This window comes from Argentina silus (genome assembly GCF_951799395.1).
Source record: "Argentina silus genome assembly, chromosome: 11".
Taxonomy (NCBI): Eukaryota; Metazoa; Chordata; class Actinopteri; order Argentiniformes; family Argentinidae; genus Argentina; species Argentina silus.
In genome coordinates, this window is record NC_139665.1 from 1,019,062 (window position 1) to 1,042,241 (window position 23,180).

Below are 23,180 nucleotides of genomic sequence, written 5' to 3' on the forward strand. Positions count from 1 at the left end.
AGGACAGAGGAGGACAGAGGAGGTGATAGAGGAGGTGATAGAGGAGGTGTGTTAGAGGAGGACAGAGGAGGTGTTAGAGGAGGTGTTAGAGGAGGACAGAGGAGGACAGAGGAGGACAGAGGAGGTGTTAGCAGAACGACTTACAATCCAATCTCAATCTCCTTCACTTCCAGTCACCAGACGGTCAACGCACTCCTAAGAGCACAGCAATCCCTTTATGAGAGATCCCCTTGACCAGTAGATGTCTCCACTGAAGACCCCCTCGACCAGTAGGTGTCTCCACTGAAGGACCCCCTCAACCAGTAGGTGTCTCCACTGAAGACCCCCTCGACCAGTAGGTGTCTCCACTGAAGACCCCCTCAACCAGTAGGTGTCTCCACTGAAGACCCCCTCAACCAGTAGGTCTTTCCACTGAAGACCACCTATCCCCTCCCCTGCCCAGCCATTCCTGTCCCAGCCATTCCTATCCCAGCTATACCTTGAAAACCATCATTCTTTGAGTGGGGTTCTATCAGTTTCTCTTCAACCAACTCTGACAGGTCTCCACCCCCCCCTCCTTCCACCTGAAGGCTCCCTCTTCAAAAATGCCTCTCGTCCCAGCCTTCCTCCTATTGGTACTTGCTTGCCCCGCCCTCTTGACCTCCTCAGCTTCCCCTAGGCTGCAGACTGGGGGTCAAAGGGCGACCAGGGACCTACAGCCAGAGGGTGGTGGCCAGCCAATCAAGGTGGTGATCTCTGAGGTGTGTGGAACTCAGGGGGACGCAGTTGGGGACTACAGCCAGGGCAAGGAGCTGGACCTGGAGCCCGGTTCCCCCTCTGGTCCTGACCCATCGGATCCGCCTGGTCCCGGGGTCGTGTGGAGGGGCCTGCGAGGCTGAGTTTGCTGCCCTACGGGAGCGTCTGGAGAGGCTGGAGAGGGAGGTGTCGGCCCTGAGAGAGAAATGTGGGGGGTCAGAGGGCGGCTGCTGCACCTCCCAGCAGAGCAAAGGTACAGTAGGACAGTTGTCAGGCAGGGGAGGATGGTGGAGGTAGAAATCGGAGGACGGGCTCATTGTAATGCATGGAATGGAAAGAGGAATGGTATCAAACATGTTCAACACGTTGAGCACTGTCCTCCGATTTCTACCTCCACCAGCCTCAACTGTTGTCAGGTGACTCACTGAGCAGGTCCACACACACACACACACACACACTTGGTTCTGTTTATCTGGGCACTGTAACTAACAGCTAATTGTTAGCATTTTTAACAAAATCCAATGCAAGGCAATGGACCTAAGTTAGCATGTTTGAAATTTCATGCTCAAATCATCCCAAAGTCATTTAAATCAAGTAAGTGAGTCTCTGCAGAGAATTTGAGATGATTTGGCTGACTTAGGGTCCACTGACTTGCATTGGGTTTTGGTAAAAAAAGAAAAAAGGTAAATACCATTCGTCATTCCATTCCATCCATTACAACAAGCCGAACCTCCAATTTCTACCTCCACCAGCCTCCCCTGATATATCTAACTACCTCTCCTGTCTGTCTCCAGGTGCCGGGTGCTCTGTGAGGCCAGAAGAAGACCAGTGTCCTAACGAGTGCAGCGACCAGGGTCGCTGTGAGGACGGGAAGTGTGTCTGCTTCCCAGGGTTCACTGGGCCAGACTGCAGCCTGTCCAACTGCCCAGACAACTGCAGCGACAAAGGGAAGTGTGTGAATGGTCAGTGTGTGTGTGACCCTGGTTTCACCGGACCAGACTGCTCTTCAGAATCTTGTCCCGGAAACTGCAACAACAAAGGCAGGTGTGTGAATGGGAAGTGTGTGTGTGACCAAGGTTTCACCGGCCCAGACTGCTCTTCAGAATCTTGTCCCGGAAACTGTAACAACAAAGGCAGGTGTGTGAACGGGAAATGTGTGTGCAACCCTGGTTTCACCGGACCAGACTGCTCCACAAGAAGTTGTCCCGATAATTGTAACAACAAAGGAAGGTGTGTGAATGGGAAGTGTGTGTGTGACCAAGGTTTCACCGGCCCAGACTGCTCTTCAGAATCTTGTCCCGGAAACTGCAACAACAAAGGCAGGTGTGTGAACGGGAAATGTGTGTGCAACCCTGGTTTCACCGGACCAGACTGCTCCACAAGAAGTTGTCCCGATAATTGTAACAACAAAGGAAGGTGTGTGAATGGGAAGTGTGTGTGTGACCAAGGTTTCACCGGCCCAAACTGCTCTTCAGAATCTTGTCCCGGAAACTGTAACAACAAAGGCAGGTGTGTGAACGGGAAATGTGTGTGCAACCCTGGTTTCACCGGACCTGACTGCTCCACAAGAAGTTGTCCCGATAATTGTAACAACAAAGGAAGGTGTGTGAATGGGAAGTGTGTGTGTGACCAAGGTTTCACCGGCCCAGACTGCTCTTCAGAATCTTGTCCCGGAAACTGCAACAACAAAGGCAGGTGTGTGAATGGTCAGTGTGTGTGTAATCCTGGTTTCACTGGGCCTGACTGCTCCACCAAAGCATGTCCTGATAACTGCAATAGTAGAGGGAAGTGCGTGAATGGCAAGTGTGTGTGCGATGGCGGATTTACGGGGCCAGACTGTTCAGCCAAGTCCTGCCCTGGCAACTGCAGCAGCCGTGGGAAGTGTGTGGACGGCCAGTGTGTCTGTGATAGCGGCTTTACGGGCCCGGACTGTTCAGCCAAAGCTTGTCCCAACAACTGCAGCAACAAGGGACGGTGTGTGAACGGGAAGTGTGTGTGTGAGGTGGGCTTCACCGGACAGGACTGCGCGACCAAGGCTTGTCCAAACAACTGCAGCAACAAGGGACGGTGTGTGAAGGGGCGGTGTGTGTGTCGACGTGGGTTCACCGGGCCGGACTGCAGCCAGTGTGAAGCTGGGTTCACTGGAGCGGACTGTGGTACCGGTGAGTCATCGAGTTCTACACCATAAGAAACAGTCTCAGGGCTGGAACTGCCTTTTCTATTGTCCAGTGAAACAGAGAGGACACTGTATTAGCCCCTGTGCAGTGAAACAGAGAGGACACTGTATTAGCCCCTGTGCAGTGCTAATATATCATAGTGTCCAGGCAAGTGCTGATTTGTAATACGCTCTTGTATCCCAGTCAATACATTGTAGTGTGGTGGTGTGAATTCAAGTCATTCAAGTCACCTTTTGCGATTAAATAGCTTTTAGTTTTGGTAACCATAAACCGTTTATCAATTACTCATTCAATTAGTCAAAACTTCAATTAGTCATCAAAATCAGTGAGGTAACTTAGAGACTAGAGATATCCAACGACTAATCAAACAAAGCCCTAACCCTAATCAGACAAGAAAACGTACAAGACACTGTTAGCCTATATCCTAACCCTAATCCTAACACTTATATTAGTTGTTAGCTGAAAAAAATCTGGGAAAAATTAACAGGAATTTTTGGCTTGAACCAGAGGTAAGTTCAACCAACTACATTCTGACAACATCAGAACCAACGTCTTCAGAGGCCTGTACAGACGTCTTCAGAGCCCTGTACAGACGTCTTCAGAGGCCTGTACAGACGTCTTCAGAGCCCTGTACAGACGTCTTCAGAGGCCTGTACAGACGTCTTCACAGCCCTGTACAGACGTCTTCAGAGCCCTGTACAGACGTCTTCAGAGCCCTGTACAGACGTCTTCAGAGGCCTGTACAGACGTCTTCAGAGCCCTGTACAGACGTCTTCAGAGCCCTGTACAGACGTCTTCAGAGCCCTGTACAGACGTCTTCAGAGCCCTGTACAGACCATTACGTCGTCACTGCTCTTCCAAAAGCCGACTAACGAACCCGGGCCTCCGCTACGGCCCAGTTACATCAACGTTGCAACCACATGTGCCAGCAGTTCAAATGAATGCCTCTGGTGACATCATCACGCACATTGTAAATCACCATCACTTCAGCGAACACAGGGAAACAGCGCAGGGAGTTGTTGGCTTGACTGAGTAGGACTGAACCTCTTCTTCCTGTCTCTGTCTCCAGCCATGTCTGGAGTATCTCAGCTCAGCACCAGGGACATCAGCGAGTCCTCAGCTACTCTCTTCTGGACCCCACCATCTGTCCAGTACGACACGTACTACATCACCTTCACTAGCCAGGTATAACACCCTTATACGCACCTGGGGAGGCTGGTGGAGGTGGACATCGGAGGATAGGCTCATTGTAATGCTTGGAATGGAATAAGGAATGGTATCAAACATGCGTTTTGATAGTGGTTGATACCGTTCCTCATATCATTCCATGCATTACAATGAGCCCGTCCTCCGATTTCTACCTCCACCAGCCTCCTCTGGTATACACACTGTACATACCACTACTTTCTGGTTGTAATATCAGACACAACAATGAGCAAATATATGATATGATTAAGGGGTTCTGAATAGTTTTGTGAATCTGGTTCCCTGATTTCTAAAACAGAGCAGGCTGAGAAACATCGGTTCTTATTTACAACTGTAAGACAACAGATGTACTTTGTTGAGTAAAATAAGACCGTCACCAAAATGAATATGTGGAGCCCTGTTCTCATGGCATGGGGCCCAGTTCTCATGCCAGGTTTTTAACAGTTGTTTTGGGGGCAAATGTCATCTTGAAAAGTCATCAAAAGTGCTTTATTTCCATGACGAATCGTCAGGAATTGTGCTTAACATGTCCCTGAAATCCTAAGGGCATTTGACCATGGCATACTAGAAGTAAAAACCTGCCATGGAAAGAGACATTGGCTCTATATAACTGTGTTTGTCTGGTGCGTGGGTAAATACTAAATCTTTCACACACGTTGGCTGGTGTCCCCCTCTTCACCATAAAGGTGTATAGTGTTACTGAGGTTATCTAAACCAGAAGCACTGATTTTTGGAAGCTGCACCAAAGACCATTGAACTTTTAACTATACACCTGAGACGCTATAATTCATATTCAGAATATCGCTCCTGTATTTGCAGTTTTGTTTCAAAGAGAGGGGGGGACATTCTGATGTTTTTGAGCCTTCAGAGTCACAAGAGGCTGGAGTACAAATAAAAAGCTTATTTTCAAGAGGTCTGAGAGCAGAGAGAACGTAACAGCTTGTGAGAATAGGATGTTATCAGTGTTCAATCAAGATTATCCCGACATAAAAACAGAGATCCCGTGGTGGTAACTTATATAATAAAACATACATTCGGGGTCCTCAGTGGCGTAGCACACTAAGGCGCATACCATGTCATCGCAAGGTCCCTGGTTCGATTCCGGCCATCGACACATCCTGCATGTCATCCCTCCTGTCAATCTCTACTGTCTCTATCCCAATAAAGCAGAAATGCCCTAAAAACATATAAAAAAAATAAAAAATAAGAAATATATATATACATTCAATAATTTAAGTGCTATAAACAATTACACAGTGTTATGAAATTGCACTGGACCGAATCTACAGTTCAATCTGCATCATTACATTTCACACTGAAATAATTAACACTAAAATATTATTGACACACACGAATGATTCACTTAAAAGCATGCATGTGTACAACAATCAGAATCCAGTCAGAAAGTGTGTATGTAAAACCGAGAATGACTGTTAATCAGCTAAAACAGACTTAAATCTTCTGGCTCTGTCCAGTAATTGCCTGTTAATAAACATCTGCTACCAATCTGCCCAGAGGATATTAGAGATGCACAAAGACCGTCGAGTTGTTCCTCATCAGGCGTTTATGGAGTTTGCAATTACGGTGAACAATGGCCGTTTAAATGACTAAGGCTGTGTTTATGTGTATACAATTTCCTAATGAATACAACATTGGAATGTAAAGGCAGAAACACCCACTCCGAACCACACCGTGATCCCTCCCACCCTAACCCTAACCACACCGTGATCCCTCCCACTCCTCACCACACCGTGATCCCTCCCACTCCTCACCACACCGTGATCCCTCCCACTCCTGACCACACCGTGATCCCTCCCACTCCTCACCACACCGTGATCCCTCCCACTCCTGACCACACCGTGATCCCTCCCACTCCGAACCACACCGTGATCCCTCCCACTCCTAACCTCCCACTCCTAACCACACCGTGATCCCTCCCACTCCGAACCTCCCACTCCGAACCACAGCCTTTTCATTTACAACATTTTGCACTGATTAATTTTTTGGAGTTGGAATAAGGAGTGATAAATGAGAGAGAGAGAGAGACAGAGAGAGAGACAGAGAGAGAGAGAGAGAGGGAGGGAGAGAGAGGGAGGGAGGGAGAGAGAGAGAGAGAGAGAGAGAGAGAGAGAGAGAGAGAGAGAGAGAGAGAGAGAGGGAGGGAGAGAGAGGGAGGGAGGGAGAGAGAGAGAGAGAGAGAGAGAGAGAGAGAGAGAGAGGGAGAGAGGGAGAGAGAGAGAGGGAGAGAGAGAGACAGAGAGAGAGGGAGAGAGAGAGGGAGAGAGGGAGAGAGAGAGGGAGAGAGAGAGAGGGAGAGAGGGAGAGAGAGAGGGAGAGAGACAGAGAGAGGGAGAGAGAGAGAGGAGGAGAAAAAGAGAGACAGAGACAGAGAGAAAGAGAGAGATTAGGTTAGTAGAGAGAAGTTTGGCCATGATATCAGCAGCAGGAAGCGTTCCAAAGACTCACTGCAAAGCAACAACACAGTAACACTGACACGCTACCACAGAACAGAGGGAAATGGAATCAGAATCAGAATCAGAATCAGAATCAGAATTGTTTTATTTGGTAGTATATTTGCACATACAGCAAATTGACTTGGTGAGGTTGGTGCATGGGACATAAAAAAACAAATAGCAAATATTGACAAGAAATTTACAAAATAGCAAAATACGAACAAAATAGCAATAACAAATTTGCAAAAAAGAGTAGCAGAATATTTCCAGCCTAAGCATGATATTGGTGGGTGTGAGAAATATGGAGGAAGGAGGAAGTTCCTTGCAAAGGGAATACTTTGATCTGGAGCGGAACAAGGAGAAAGAAAATCACAGGAATAGTTTGGGAGCGGCAGACACAGTGGGAGATAGAGAGACTGGGCAGTGAGGGGGGGGGGGGCAGTGAGGGGGGGGGGCAGTGAGGGAGGGGGAAGGATGCAGATGTGGGATGCTTGTTGCTAAGGAAGCGTAAATACAGCCAAAAACATGGCCCAGGCCAGAGAGATGACATCACTGGCCGGCAGCTGTGACACACAGAGAGAGAGACTGAAAGAGGGAGAAACACATTCATCTCACATGTTTACAGATAAACACACAGTCAACAGGACACGACAGCAGGAATCGGAGGTCAGGCTCACTGTAACGCATGGAACGGAATGAGGAATGTTGGGTGGGACACCCATGGGACATTAAAAAGCAGCAAATTCTGAGAGCGCGTCGGATCACCACTGGGTCACCAGAAAAACAATGTTGTGAGGTCAAAAGAACGTTGCTTAATATAGTAATAAGATACAATGATAAGCCCTCACAGCAAGGTTGTAAAACAGCACATTCAAGATTCCGGCGTCTGTCGCCTAGGAGACCTGGATGGACGGGACGGGACGGGGCGGGAGGACTGACGCCTGGCAGCCAGGGATTAGGAAACACAAGCTCTCTTAGAATGACATGACATCTCGGGAGGGTTGGTCTTAATAACTGCCACTATCTGCTTTCCCACGTTGTGACAGAGCCATCGTAAACGTGTCCCTGGGGTGACAACATTGGGTTAAAGCCCTCGTAAAAGAGACCTTGGTCTCAATGGGACTCCCTGCTAAAATAAAGGTTAAATTTAAAAAAAGTCTGGAAAAATCCGACCCAACGGTTTGTGACCGTCCCTCCGTACAGTAGGAACGGTTGCCGTTATAAATGAAATGCCAGACGGTCCGAATCCAAATGCCAGTAAATCCTAATTCGGTTCTGAACACAGACTTGTTGTTTTCTGTCCCACGCAGAAAGAGGGAGATCAACAGATCACATCCCAAGTGAGCGGCAGACTCACCTCCTACACCCAGACGGGGCTGGCGGCGGGGCAGGAGTACACGGTGGTGCTGAAGGGGGAGACGGAGGGCAGGATGGGGGCCGAGAGCACCACAGAACTCACGACCCGTGAGTCAGAACAACACTCTGGGTCCCTTTGTACTCGTTTAAAAACGTTGTTTAAGGCACCGTCAGTGATTTCTGCATGCAGGGCCACCAGCAACATGTGAACAAAGGAGCGAGTCAGGGGAGGCTGGTGGAGGTAGAAATCGTAGAGGAGGACAGGCTTGTTGTAATGCATGTTACACAGCTCAGCCCATCCTCCAATTTCAACCTCCACCAGCCTCCCCTGATATAGACTTGTCTTCAGCCCTGTTTACCAATGACACTAACACGTTTTCACCGACTCTGTCCCTCCTCCCATCCAGTCATCTCCGGTCCCAAAAACCTTCATGTTGTCAAGACGACCACCACAACGGCCATTGTCCAATGGGAGCAGTCGCAGGGGGACATCGAGAGGTACCGGCTGACGGTCTCGCTCAATCAGACAGGGGGGTCGGCTCAGGACCTGACCCTACCCGCTGGGAGTGACTCGGCCAAGATCGATCACTTGGAGCCGGGACGGTTGTATGACATCACACTCGTGGCTGAGAAAGGGAACAGCAAGAGCAAGCCAGCTACAGTCCAGGCCACTCCTGGTGAGTTTTATAAGCTGGAAGAGCGCCATCCGGTGTACATATGACTGTATTGCATCTGGAAAACTATATTTTTTCAAAATGGCATATTTCAGTGTAACCACAAATGTTTATTGTAAATGTAAGTAACACATTGAAATAACTAGCAGGAGTGGCCCTGGATTCGAAGGCGGGACAAGGATTTTCCGGGGTCATGAATTTCCTTACCTAGTGGATTAGTAGAGGGTGTAAGTCTGTCTGTCAGAGAGAGAGAGAGAGAGAGAGAGAGAGAGAGAGAGAGAGAGAGAGAGAGAGAGAGAGAGAGACAGGTAGAGAGAGAGAGAGAGAGAGAGAGAAATAAAAATCATCATGTCATCATTATATTTTGAAAAGAAAGAGAGAACTCCGTTCAACAAATTGCATTCCCTGGCAATGTGAATAAGGGACTGGTCGCAAATTCAGACAATTTTAGCATTCTCTATACATCATTTCAGTTGTTTTTATGTAGTCGCCTGTAGTCTGCATGTTGTTGGTCAGCAGGAGACGGGGCTGGCGACTGTCATAGGTCGTCTCGTCCGAGGACTGAGGGTAAACCCTAAACATGTGCCCTGCTATCTACTTTAAGTCTTTTTTTGTAGAAGGAGGTTAACGATTTCCTTTTCTAAGCGTTCAGGGAGAGTTATGTGAAAACATATTTAGCTTGGGTGATCAATTTTAGGGTGATACATGTTCATATTTAGAGGTCCACTATCCCCATGTACCCCTTGTACCCCTTGTTATAAACTGTGATCAGTTTCCTACTGCAGCTACTAACTGCTGTAGGTGAGACCAGCCCTGCTGCTGGGAAGTGTTATACAACTTAGTCCAGCCAAGTCAGAGTTTATTGGTCATATTCACAGGGTTCAGGTTGTAAACGGCACAATGAAATGCTTACGTTGCAAGCTTCCTCTCAACAGTGCAGATATCACAGAAGTAACAATATGTGTCTAGACACCTATTATTAAAAGGAGCAAATCATTAAAATATAATTAAAGCCACAATCTGTAATTTGTGAAGCCATTTTTGGATATATAAATGTATTATATTCAGTATATCAATCAATCAAGCTTTATTTATATAGCGCCTTTCATACAAAATTGCAATACAAGGTGCTTAAGAGTAAAACTGAAAATACAGAACATACATATATACATACATACATACATACATACATACATACATACATACATAGAGAATAGAATAGAAATAGAAATAATAATGGATTAAGAGGGGAAATAAAAAGAAAACAAAAATAGAAGTGCAAATGGATTAAGAGAAAGCTGAGCTAAAAAGGTGAGTCTTGGGGTTTCTTTTAAAAGTGTTAATGGATTGTGACACCCTGAGCTCATGAGGTCGGTTATTCCAGAGGCGAGGACCATAGACACTAAAAGCTGCCATATCCATGATTCTTGAAGAATATTACTAATAGATGCCTCATGAGCGTATTACAACTGTCTCACCCGTCATAAAGACATATGGTTATAGATCCTCATGAGCGTATTACAACTGTCTCACCCGTCATAAAGACATATGGTTATAGATCCTCATGAGCGTATTACAACTGTCTCACCCGTCATAAAGACATATGGTTATAGATCCTCATGAGCGTATTACAACTGTCTCACCCGTCATAAAGACATATGGCTGTTGTACCTCAATGTTTACAAACAGGAACATAAACATTCACTCTATAGCTTCAAGACATGTTTAAAACTCCCATGTTGATGTCAGAGACTATTCCAGAGTTTCTCCAACCCCATCCTCAGCTCTATGTGTAGGGGTTGACCGTTTGCTGTCTTTCAAATTGCAGATTGTGGCTTTAAGATATTGAAAGAACATTTTTATAAATGAATGATTTGATTATAATACTGTATGAAAACCCACCTGGAACGATGTTGAGCTATTCATAAAACATGTTTTTATTTTCTTTCTTTCACTGTGGTAATTCATGCTGCCCTCTTTCCTGACAGTAGCACACACTGAACTCACGCTACCGCTCAATGAAAGACTTTTATGACCAACTGTAATCATCTTTCCACTTTTCCCTGCAGGTTTGGACAACGAATAGGTCTACAATTTACTGCACGAATGTCATTACAGGTGTTGGAAAACAGCCACATTTAAAGTGTTCAAATATAATACTTGTGATTTTCTTATCTTAGGATCTAACAGTGCTTCCCTCCCACAGTTGGACCAAATAAAACGATTTTGATTCCAAACACTCGCTCCATGCCTCTAGGGAATTCCACAAAGACAATACCCAGGGTGACCATGGAAACTGTAAACATGCAGGTAGCACCGGTACAGGACATCCATGAGACACATCCAGTCAGCGACACCAAGCCTGAAAAGACTGTCTTCTACAAGACGACCAACGGAGGAGAACAGGAGCGGAGGAAGGACAGGAGAGAACAAGGTTATGTACCAAACAAAGGGACTGATGGAGCCAAAGAGGAAACATCTATAAGAGCCAGCACGAGACCCCTGACCGACACAAAGGAAGGGGCTGCGTCTAAACCGGGTGTTATAGGTAAAACAACCTTACCCAGAAAACCAATCGCAGGCCGATATAATGGTACCAGGTTTGGTCCGGGTTGGAGAAACTTGGGTAATGGTCCTCTGAAGAAGCCTGGAAGTAGATTCCCATTGGAGGGGGCGAAGGAGAGGAAACCCCCCGGGGAAGACTCTAAACCTGTTCCCCCCGTTTCAGCAGACAGTACACTGGCCATAAATGTGGAAGGCATTCGCCTGGAGAGTCCTGAAGGGAGAAAGAATGCCACTCAGACGACGATGAACCCGGAAGGAACACTTTCTGAAAGGGTCACCCAAAGTCCTGGTTCTGAGACGACAACGGTGGCTGCTGCGGGCCTTCCAGAAAAGCGCGCAGAATCTGAAGGAAAAGGGACAGAGCCTAAGAAAGAGGGTCCGGAGCAGAGACCCACATCAGGTAAAAACACTGCTGCTTCTAACCCAAACGGAAAGAAATCTGTCAAAAAGGTTAAAGTGGTACACAGGAGAATCAATGAGACCCATACAGGCAGATTCATTGGAGGAAAGGGGAATGTTACATTAGTTAAGGTTAAACCAACAGCAAGTAATGCAAAAGAGACTCAGACAGGACATTCAACAAAGACCACAACTCCTGAGGGCCATCCGATAGTTCACACACAGAGTAGTGAGGAGGATGACATCACTCCACAAGCATCACAAAGTCCTGAATATCAACCGCCTTCTTCTCATTCACCAGTTTCCCCGACTTCCCATCCACAACCGTCTTCAGCTGAGACGAAACAAGATGGATCAAAGGCTGAAAAGGGTCAACCAATGACGGACAGACGCTTGCATGCAAAGACTTTGTCCGTTCCCGCTTCACGACCCTCAAATATCACTCCAGATGCGGAGTCAGGGAGGGAGCCAACATCCACACATAAGTCATCATCTTCATCATCATCTTCCTCCTCCTCATCATCTTCATCCACCTCAGAGGAATCAGACTTGGGGAAAGATATTGACGCAGTAGAGGAGCTGGATGTAAGCAGAGATAGAGAGAGAACACCTGAAGCGATATCATTTGAAACCGAAACCAAAAACAAGAAAAAAATTGGTGTCACTCCGCCCTTTCTCCGCCCGCCTTCTAAAGGCACCTATCCACGTCGCCCAAACCCAAACTTGGGACCGTTTCAAAACAGGACACGTCCAAACATGGGACCATTTCAAAACAGGACACGTCCAAACATGGGACCGTTTCAAAACAGGACACGTCCAAACATGGGACCATTTCAAAACAGGACACGTCCAAACTTGAGACCGCCTCAGCATCCTCCAAGAGGTCCCTTAAGCAGACCTTTTCCACCTAGAAAGACAAACGGGGACAACAGCACAATGGTCAGGGTCCAAACCAGTCAACCGGGGGAGCAGGGAACCAGCCTGACCAACACAAACAAGATTCAAAAACAGGTAACCTTGACAAAGACAGCCAAGAGCGTGAGACTGCCGAATCAAGAGGCAGTGCAAACCAGAAAGATGTATCAGAAATCGATTCTACTGGAGAAACAGAACAGCCTCTGAACTTAGAACGTACAGTAACCTCACAGGGATGCATAGTTGTTTGGGGTGCGCCACAGGGGACGTTCATAGCACCGCTATTGTTTTGTAACCCAGAGAGAGCATGGTGCTGTAGCAAACATGAGGCAGAGAAGGAGGAAGACGAGGGTGAGTCAGAGGAGGATAAGTGAGGAAGATGGGGAGGGGCCAAAAACTGAGGACAAAAATTCAATGTTGGTGAGCTTGAGTCAAGGTAAGGGCAGGAGGGGAGAGTACATGATTCAATAAGTAATAATACCACCAAATAGAAACATAAATGATGGTTTAATGCATAATCAGCATAGTCACTATGGACACACTTCGGCGTCAAGCGTCGGGTATTACACACTCTCAAGTAATTTCCAAAGCCGCCGAGATTGTATGATTATCAGGAGCAAAAGTGATATCCACACTCCTGCAAGAGGCGTTAGCAGTAGCAGTACTGCTAAAGTTGGTGATGGAAGTGCCAACAAACAAAATGTGTTGGGGGAGTAGTTCCACTACATGTAGCTCAACTATTAGTTTTTCTGAGTGGCTTCCCCAACACTGCCAACAAATGATCCAAAGCCTTTCCTGGGTCACCTTGCTCCTTCCCCTTCCAGGACCTCCATCCACAGACCAACTATTCCCTGACCCTCTTGGGGAAGGGTCCTGGACTACCCTTCAAAACTCACAGCCTCATCATCAGCACAGGTACAGGCCAGTATTAGTACTCTTCCAACTACAAGGCTTCATCTCACTTAACTTCATTGTTCAGATGCACCATCTCTATTGTTGAACTGTCCAAGTTAAATTCAAGACACCAACGATATATCTGATATCTTTAGTCTATATATTCTCATCTTAAACATCTTAAATAAGACCTGATTATAGCTACTGCCTACACATACTCAGAACCTAAGGACACCAATGAGGTTCACATACACAGCTGCTTGATCCATACCAATGTCAAGAGTTCTCTTACTCTTGATACTGTAAGTTCTTGAATTACAGTTTACCATGAAATTGTTTTCATTCTTCACATGACCTGCTTATTGACATTGTGAGCTGTGTTTCTTTTGAGTTTATATTTTATGGATTTAACAAACAAGGGGTTTTAATTAAAGCAATGGAAAGAGTCCAATGCTTTAATTAAGAAATTTGCAATGAGCAAGTAATCAAGTAGCTTAGCTGCGCCAAGTGGTTGTATTTCACATAACCCTTGTTGTTTTCATGTTGTGCAGAACTGGGATGTGTAGCGTTCATACTGGGTGCATTGTAAAAACTGGAAATAAAATAATAATTGTAAAATAAATAAAACATAACCAGGCATGGGGAGGTAGAAGCACTAGATCCAAAACACATGTTGTGTGAACTGGGCGTTTGCTGACTGGCAAAATGATTCCCAATATGTTCCATCAAGCAATTAGAGGATGGTACTTCATACTATGAGGTAATCCACATCTGGATCACAATCCATATTTCAGCATTTGTAACAGTGCAGCAGTGGAGGCTGGTGGAGGTAGAAATCAGAGGACAGGCTCGTTGTAATGCATGGAATGGAATGAGGAATGCATGGAATGGAATGAGGAACGGTATGAAACGTGTGTTTGTTACCATTCCTCATTCCATTCCATGCATTACAATGAGTCCGTCCTCTGATGTCTACCTCCACCAGCCTCCCCTGCAGTGCAGACGCATGAGTCTTTTGATTTGTGAAATAAATCCACAAAAATTACCTTAATCACATGACCTCCCCAATCCGAAGCCTGTGTTAGACACGCCCAGTATGTAAACCCAATCTCATCCATGTGTGAAGCACATCCACTGTATGTCATGAATATTAACACAGTTCCTGTGATATTCATGGGGCAGTCTGAAAGACATCATTCACCTTCCATCATCACACACTGCTGGTCTGATCTTCTTCTCCCACTCAGGGTAAGGCTTAAGTCTGCCACCTTCACTGACTCCCTTCACCCCTTACTCAACCTAAAACCCAGCGAAAGACCATGGTTGGCCCCAATGGTCTTTCCTGATCTGAAACTGTGAAATGTACAGATTTTAATCCAATGAGTCTTTCTTTCTTTCTTTGTTTTAAGAAAGAAATTCTATGAGGGAATTCTTTAACGATGATAGTTTTGTATTTTCAGACGGCGATGGCTTATGTTATTTGGAATAATTACGGAAAGTGCTCACTCAAGGTTGAAAATCTGTTGCCTAACATTTCTTCTTTCTTTAAAAAAATGATCTTCCACTTGCTTTAACTTTCTTATTCTCGTGTTAGAATATCGGGTTGAACGTTCGTTCCTCCTTCAACTCTTTAACCAACCAGACGTTTTTTCTCCTCTCTTTCCTGCCAACTTCTTCTTTGCAGGAAACAAAGACAACATTAATATCTCACCGTTTTCCCTTTGCTACTTTCCAGGATCCAACATCTGCATTTAACAGTGACATCTGTCTGTCTTAGTATATACTGTCCTGTGTATACTGTATATATGATTTGACTGTACATATATACACATACTCAATGGATCACTAATAATCACAGCGTGGGTGGATAAAGAGGTATGGGTGAACTTTAGATCGTTAGTTATACGTTGACCGCCTGATGTTTGTCTTCTGTGCACATGTATGACTTCTCTACTTTCCACTTCTCTCATCTTTTAGCTGTTTTGTCTTTTAAAACGTTTTTTTTTCTTTCTGTTCTTCTCTCGTTTTGTTACCGTCTTATCCTGTGTTTCTTTGTCCCCATCTTTACTTTTTTATTTATTTTCTTTCGTTCCCGCTCCTTGTTCCCAGGTCCTGAACCTCCATCGCACCTCGTCTTCAGTGACCTGACGGATAGTTCTTTCTCTGTGTCCTGGACCAAGCCGAAGAGCAGAGTGAGCGGCTTCAAGGTCACCTACACTCACACAGAGGACGGTAAAGGCCTTACTTCACCTTGTTGACACCAGGCTAGTTGCTCGTTCAGAAAGAACTGTGAAATCCTTAGCAGAAAGTAGCTGCAAAGGGGCGGAAACCCGTTTGAAATGAGTGATGCTGCATCAAACTCACATCAAACACTTAACCTAATGCCTTCATCCACTAGTGTATGGAGCACACTTCTGGCAAAACAGTTTTTCCTTCAGGTTTTTTCCATTTTCTTCAATGTTGCAAGCTAGCATCTAGCAGCAACTCCCAATAGTGGAATGTAACATCCAATGAAATTGCGAGCACATTCTCCCATTGCTCCGTCCAGTTCAGCCCAAGCCAGATCGGCTAATCAAAAATTCTCTAGACCTCCAAAAGAGGTATGAGAACAACGCAATTTGAAGGTGTGGCTACGCGAGACTAGGGCTTAATGTACACAAATGGTCTAGAGGTTAAAAATACTGACAGTTGATTGAGACACCCCAATGTTTTCTCCCAGTTGGGGGGATTGCGTGTGTGAAGTAAGTGAAACATCCCTGAAGTCATCCAACTTCCTGTGGTAACGTCATATCTTGAGTCTCCTATTAACTCACCAACTGCCAAATAATTCCAGAACATTCTCCACTTAGAGTGCCATGTGTTTTATGTGGTGTTAGCAACAATAGTTGATGGCTACAAAATGAAGCATCATAAGTGAGGCTTTCTTGGTGAATAAAGTCATTGGCACGCTAGAATGTTGACAATTTGGGCACACTGTTTTGTCCATCCATTCTTTCAACTCCAGGAGAGCTGGACTCTGTGGCGGTGGGCTCTGGGGACTCTACACTGGCCCTATCACAACTGTCTCCCGGATCCTCCTATGAGGTCAGTGTGATATCCGTCCTCGGACAGGACGAGAGTGACCCAATCAAAGACCTTGCTACGACACGTAAGCCCTTCACCCTGCCGTACACTTTCACATCATTTTTTCTCTCAGCTTTTTTTCAACACGGGTTCTGTGTGTTTTCCCATGATTGTTCTAGCAGTTGCACGATCTGGGAAAGATCTGTGCATTTTTATATTTTCTCAAAGGGTCACTTTTGGAGCTACTTCAACCTCTTAATTCAATATTTCGATTTTTCTGGCTTGAATGCTATTGCCATGTTGCCAGGCATATTGACAAATGGTTGACTATTATGACAACTAACTCTCCCTTTCTCTTGCCTCCATTTTATCGGCCACACAAGTCCCTGACCCGCCAACGGACCTCCGGGCCATCAATGTCACAGACACCAAGGCCTTGCTGCTATGGCGACCAGCCCTGGCAACAGTCGACCGTTACATCATAGTTTACAGCTCTGAGAAAGGTAAGAGACGTCACATGGTCAGATGAAACCCTGTGTGACTTCTAAAGCCCTACTCATAGAAGCTAGCAATGAGAAATACACACATTTAAAACGCAAAACAACTCTGCTATTCAGATGGAGATGGTCAATGAGTTGAAGTACACAAAACATTTGGAACGTTCCAAATCCTAAAAGCCAGAGTTTTCTTGGAGTAAGCACTGCTGAAGCTCCGGAAGAGCAGCTGGCCTTGGCCTTCATTTCCATTTGGAGCTTAAACATAAGCAAGCATTCAAGCTTTCAAGATGAGACGATAGCATTTGGATTACGCAGTTAGGTTACCAATCCAAAAGGATCACAATAAACACCAAATGCATAACTAAGGCCATGGCCAGGGTCCATCTGTTAACTATGGATTGAACCAACGGTTTCTCTATGGTTTCAACTGAGTCATCCGTTGTCAGACAACGGAGATAACAAGGGTTTGTCTGTGTCCGTTATATACATGTCTGTTTACTAGAAGCAGTTCAGTTAACTCACCAACTACGAACCAAGAGTTCCGGGACACTCACCACCTAGAATGCCAAGTGTTCTATGTGGTGTTTACCTAGCAACAACACTTTGATTGTATAATAATTTGATCATCATTTATGCATTTCTGGTGAATAAAGTCACCCTTGGCACTCTAGAATGTTGACCATTTGGGCGACTTTATTCACCCTCGGGGCTGAATGAGTTCAAAAAGCAACAATCAACACTAAATGCATGACTTCATCAAAACTGACGACACTTTACCCTTCTCACGGTACCTGCCTTGTCACGTCTCTCTCCCACCTCCCTGTCTGTGTGTCTGTTCCCGCCCAGGGTCAGAGGTCACGGTCACGGTCTCCGGCAACGCAGCAGAGCAGCAGCTGAAGGGGCTGCAGGGCTCCACCTTGTACACCGTCACAGTGACCAGTCAGCTGGGCACCCTGGAGAGCTCTGCGGCCTCCACCACCTTCACCACCACCAGCGGTCAGTCACCACCAGGGGAGGCTGGTGGAGGTAGACATCGGAGGACAGGCTCATTGTAATGCATCGAACTTTGATACTATTCCTCATTCCGTTCCATGCATTACAATGAGCCTGTCCTCCGATTTCGACCTCCACTGGTCCACACACACACACACACACACACACACACACACACACACACACACACACACACACAAACATTGCAACATAATTGCAACAGTTACATCTATCAACTCACCTGAAATACAGAGCAGAAGTGCCCAGGCTGATGTTCTCCTCTGTCTGGGTGTTCTGCCTGCTGGGTGTCCGTCTGCCAGGGTCTGCGCCCGTCGTGGAAGGCCCTCGGGACCTGAAGGCCAGCCGGGTCACCCCTCGCTCGGCCTTCCTGTCCTGGAGAGCACCTTCCACCGCCGTAGGAAGCTACAGGCTGACCTATCAGACCGAGGGACAGGAGATGAAGGTGATGGACAATGTTTAAACCAGGGACATGCGTCTCCACCTGTATTTTCCCCACCAACGTTTGTTTAATATACACTCTTTCACAAGGCATGATCAGGGCCAGGGGGGAGGGCCAGGGGGGAGGAGGTGATACATCTGACTTTTGGGCTTCTAATACTGGCCCAAGCCTACAGATGACCTGCTTCCTCTCAACAGGAGGTGACCCTTGACCCCATGTTGACGGAGTACAAGCTGATCAGGCTGCATCCCGTGTCCAAGTACACGGTGCAGCTGCAGGGAGAGAGAGGAGGGCTACACTCTGCAGCCATCTTCACTGACTTCACCACAGGCAAGACGCTCAAGGACATAGCAATCTGACGGAGATCAATAACAGATCATATGTATTGATTGACACAACCGATACAAGAATCTAAACACAAATATTAAAAGCACAGTGAAGTAAACAACTATGTCTGTCTGTCTGTCTGTCTGTCTGTCTGTCTGCCTGTCTCTCTACTGCATACTATCATGTCTGTCTATCTATCTCTCTATTTCTCTGTTCATCTATCCCTCAGGGACTCTGCGATTCCCTTTCCCCAGCGACTGTTCCCAGGAGCTGCAGAATGGGATGGACTGGTCCGGGGAGGCGGAGACCTTCCCTGGAGGAAAGGAGGCCAAGCCGCTGCTGGTCTACTGTGACCAGGAGACTGATGGGGGCGGCTGGACGGTAAGAGAGACATTGTCTGGTGTGTCTAAAACTGAATACGTATTATAATATATATATATTATATACTTAAATAAGTATTTTTTACTATTGCGTCAATGGTGGTCCTCTGTCCTCTGTGGCTCAGTTGGTAGAGCATGGCGCTAACAACGCTTAAATTGTGGGTTTGATTCCCGCTGGGACCATATATACTCCATTCCATGTTTTACAATGAGCCTGTCTACCTCCACTAGTCTCCATCCATTTCTACCTCCATAAGTCTCCATCCATTTCTACCTCCACCAGCCTCCACTGGAGTTGAAGGTTGATTAAAGACGTGTGTGTGTGTGTGTGTGTGTGTGTGTGTGTGTGTGTGTGTGTGTGTGTGTGTGTGTGTGTGTGGTGTGTGTGTGTGCTCAGGTCTTCCAGAGAAGGATGGATGGGAAAACGGACTTCTACAGAGGCTGGAAGAATTACAGCGCAGGATTTGGCGAGCTGAGCGGGGAGTTCTGGCTAGGTGAGAACTACCACGGTAGTTAACTTTCTGCTCCGTTCAGCAGCTAAACGGATTCATCCCACTGGCAGGTAAACAGTGCCAGTCCTCGTTACAGGTCCACTCAGTAAATAGAGCCATTGCTAGGCAGACAGACCCAACAACACAATGCCATATTGAAATGGATCCTTTTAATGTGGAAACAGACGGTAAGAGAGAAGAAAGCAGACGGTAAGAGAGAAGAAAACAAAGCTGACGATGGTGACAATATCAATTAACGAGAGAAGAAGCGAACCAGAAGTGGCAGCAGAGGGCGTGCTCTTCATCCAAGCATATAAACCACATGAGAACAAATTACTTTTTCAGGAGCATTAGCGACCACAGCAAATGTCAACCATTCTAACATGTTGAGGACTGATGTTCACTTCCACTATGTTGACCCATGAAACCGTAGTCTGCAGCACCCCCCAGAGGCCACAAACGGTGTAGCAACCTGGCAGTAAGCAGTTCGTCAACAACGTAGTTAAGGGGAGGCTGGTGGAGGTAGAAATCGGAGGACGGGGCTCATCGTAAGGCATGGAATGGAATAGGGAATGGGATGTGACGGTACTTGATGCCGTTCCTTATTCCATTCCATGCATTACAATGAGCCCGTCCTCCGATTTCCACCTCCACCAGCCTCCCCTGGTGTAGTGACTTGCTTCTCTGATGTTGGTCCCCTTCCTGCCTCCACCTCCAGGTAATGACAAGCTCCACAACCTGACCACCGCGGCCCCGACGGTGTTACGGATCGATCTCCGGGCCGGCGGCGAAGCGGTGTTCGCTAAGTACTCGTCCTTCTCCGTGGACACGGCCAGACGCAACTACGCCCTCAAGGTGTCTGGCTACAGCGGCACCGCGGGTAAAACCACAGCATCGGTCCTCTTATACAAGTTCAAATCAAATTTTAATGGTCATTTACACAATATATAGAGGATACCATGTCATGAAATGTATCTATCTATCTATCTATCTATCTATCTATCTATCTATCTATCTATCTATCTATCTATCTATCTATCTATCTATCTATCTCTCTCTCTATCTCCCCCTGTAGGTGACTCTATGAGTTACCACCACGCACGGCCGTTCTCCACCAGGGACCGGGACCCCATGCCCTTCATCACACGCTGCGCCACGTCCTACAAGGGGGGCTGGTGGTACCGGAACTGCCACGAGGCCAACCTCAACGGCCTGTACGACACCCAAATCCACCACCAGGTACTGGCCCTACTGTCCTCCATGTCATACAGGGGGAGGCTGGTGGAGGTAGAAATCGGAGGACGGGGCTCATTGTAATGCATGGAACGGGATGAGGAACGGCATTGAATGATCGTCCCTCATTCCGTTCCATGCATCACAACGATCCCCGTCCTCCGATTTCTACCTCCACCAGCCTCCCCTGATGTAATCCACCACAGCCAGCTCAGTGTTGTCTCTGTGTGTCTCAGGGTGTGATCTGGACTGCCTGGAAAGGCAAGGATTTCTCCATCTCCTTCACTGAGATGAAGTTCAGACCAGCATCCTTCAACCCCACGGCTCAGAGATAAGGAGGAGCAGAGGACACACACACACACACACACACACACACACACACACACACACACACACACACACACACACACACACACACACACACACACAGTATGTACACCTATTAGCCAGTTTGAAAATCTCCCAAGGCCTTGCCCTCATTCCAAACTAAAGCAAGACTTTTTTCAAATGTATAGAGGACAGTTATCAGTATGTTACAGTTGTACAGTTTATATATATTTCTTTGTGATTTCCTTTTTTTTACGTTAAGCATTGTGGCAACCCTCATGTCACATATACAGACCTGTCAGAAGTATTTACCCCCCCTGGACAATGTTCAGATGTTGTCACCTCAGAGCCTGAAATTGAAATACATTAAATTGGGGAAACAGATTCCCCACTGATATACACAGCCTACTGGACACTTTCAAAGTGAAAGAAACATTAAAAATAAATCTCAATAATTTATTAAATATGAAAAACAGAGACAACCTGTGTGAACAGTGTAACAACATTTGAGAAGTGTGCAGGGGGGGTTAGGGTTAGGGTTAGGGGGGGTTAGGGTTAGGGTCAGGGTCAGGGTTAGGGTTGGGGTTAGGGGGGGTACTTTAGCACCAGGCTGTGTGCACTGTGCCATCACTATGACAGTACAACCTCCGAAATGAGCAGGTGAATAATGGTGATTTCTGTTTGATTTTGACTTTGTACTTGAATTATCGAGTTCAGTTTTTTTTGCTGTGTATTCATTCATTGTACATCCTTGTATTTTTCTGTTGCCCATGTTAGGCTGCAATAATAAAGTCATGGTGTAAAACGGGGCAGCAAAAGATGCCCTCGAAAATAAGTGTTTTTATTTGCTCTCTGTGTCTTTGAATGCTTGTCTGCTCTGCTCTGGTATTGTCAGGGGTTTACAGTACAACATCACAGCGACAGCACGCTCCTGTAGATTCTTCCTCTACGACATCAGAAGGATACGTCCATTCCTCACCAGAGAAGCAGTACAACTCTTAGTCCAAATACTTGTGATCTCTTGCCTTGACTGCAGTCACTGTCGATCTTCCGACGTAGATTGAAGACCCATCTCTTCAGGCCACATATTAACTGTCCCTCCTAAAGACCTATTCATCCCCACTACCCCCCTGTACTAACCCTAACCCCAACCCTAGAGACCTCTTCATCCCCACTACCCCCCTGTACTAACCCTAACCCCAACCCTAGAGACCTCTTCACCCCCACTACCCCCCTGTACTAACCCTAACCCTAGAGACCTCTTCATCCCCACTACCCCCCTGTACTAACCCTAACCCCAACCCTTGAGACCTCTTCACCCCCACTACCCCCCTGTACTAACCCTAACCCCAACCCTTGAGACCTCTTCACCCCCACTACCCCCCTGTACTAACCCTAACCCCAACCCTAGAGACCTCTTCATCCCCACTACCCCCCTGTACAAGTTTCTCTCCTGTTGTTCCTCTCTGAGCATTGATTACTTTATCTTATGATGACTGATGGATAGATGATTCACTTACTTAAACAAATGTATTTGTTGTAAGTCGCTTTGGATAAAGGCGTCTGCTAAATGCCATAAATGTAAATGTAAATGATTAACGGGGTTGGAGACAGAAACCACTCCCTGGTCATGTGACTGAGGAGCCTGCTGTTGTCCCGTATAGAAACAGAACTCCTGCTGATGCTCTGAAGCCTCTCTGTGGAATGTTCATTCCATCTGGATGCATTATGACATCCCACCGGCCATTGTTCAGTGGCTCCAAGGTTCTAAGATTCCATGAGTTCCAGGTTCCAGAAAGCACATTTCTTTGAACACACAGTAGTACGGATTAACCATGACCAAGAGAGGGAGAAAGGTATGATATGACTTGAGAAAGTATCGTGATTCAGAAATGATTAAGAGATGTCAATAATCAATAACAAATGAGAGCAGAAAAAAAAAAGCAGAAAATGTGGATACATTGTAATATTACTGGGGGGGTAATTCTATTCTACATGGGGTAGGCTTGTGATATTACAGATATTACTGGGGGGG

General features: G+C 46.4%; 1 protein-coding gene across 1 annotated transcript; it reads left to right on the forward strand.

The window, feature by feature from the left end:
• Positions 1 to 584: 584 nt before the first annotated feature.
• LOC310812100 (tenascin-R-like) lies at positions 585 to 21,548 on the forward strand (the record flags this gene model as incomplete). Its single annotated transcript, XM_083680519.1, is given in 22 exon segments — positions 585 to 812; positions 814 to 988; positions 1,530 to 2,616; positions 2,791 to 2,897; positions 3,982 to 4,097; positions 7,882 to 8,035; positions 8,335 to 8,604; positions 10,859 to 11,149; positions 11,330 to 11,566; positions 12,449 to 12,576; positions 13,305 to 13,395; positions 15,484 to 15,606; positions 16,379 to 16,522; positions 16,821 to 16,940; positions 17,781 to 17,930; positions 18,248 to 18,390; positions 18,585 to 18,717; positions 18,944 to 19,095; positions 19,492 to 19,588; positions 20,304 to 20,465; positions 20,661 to 20,824; positions 21,055 to 21,548. Coding segments are annotated over 22 exon segments (4,371 nt in total). The 3' UTR covers positions 21,154 to 21,548.
• Positions 21,549 to 23,180: the final 1,632 nt, after the last annotated feature.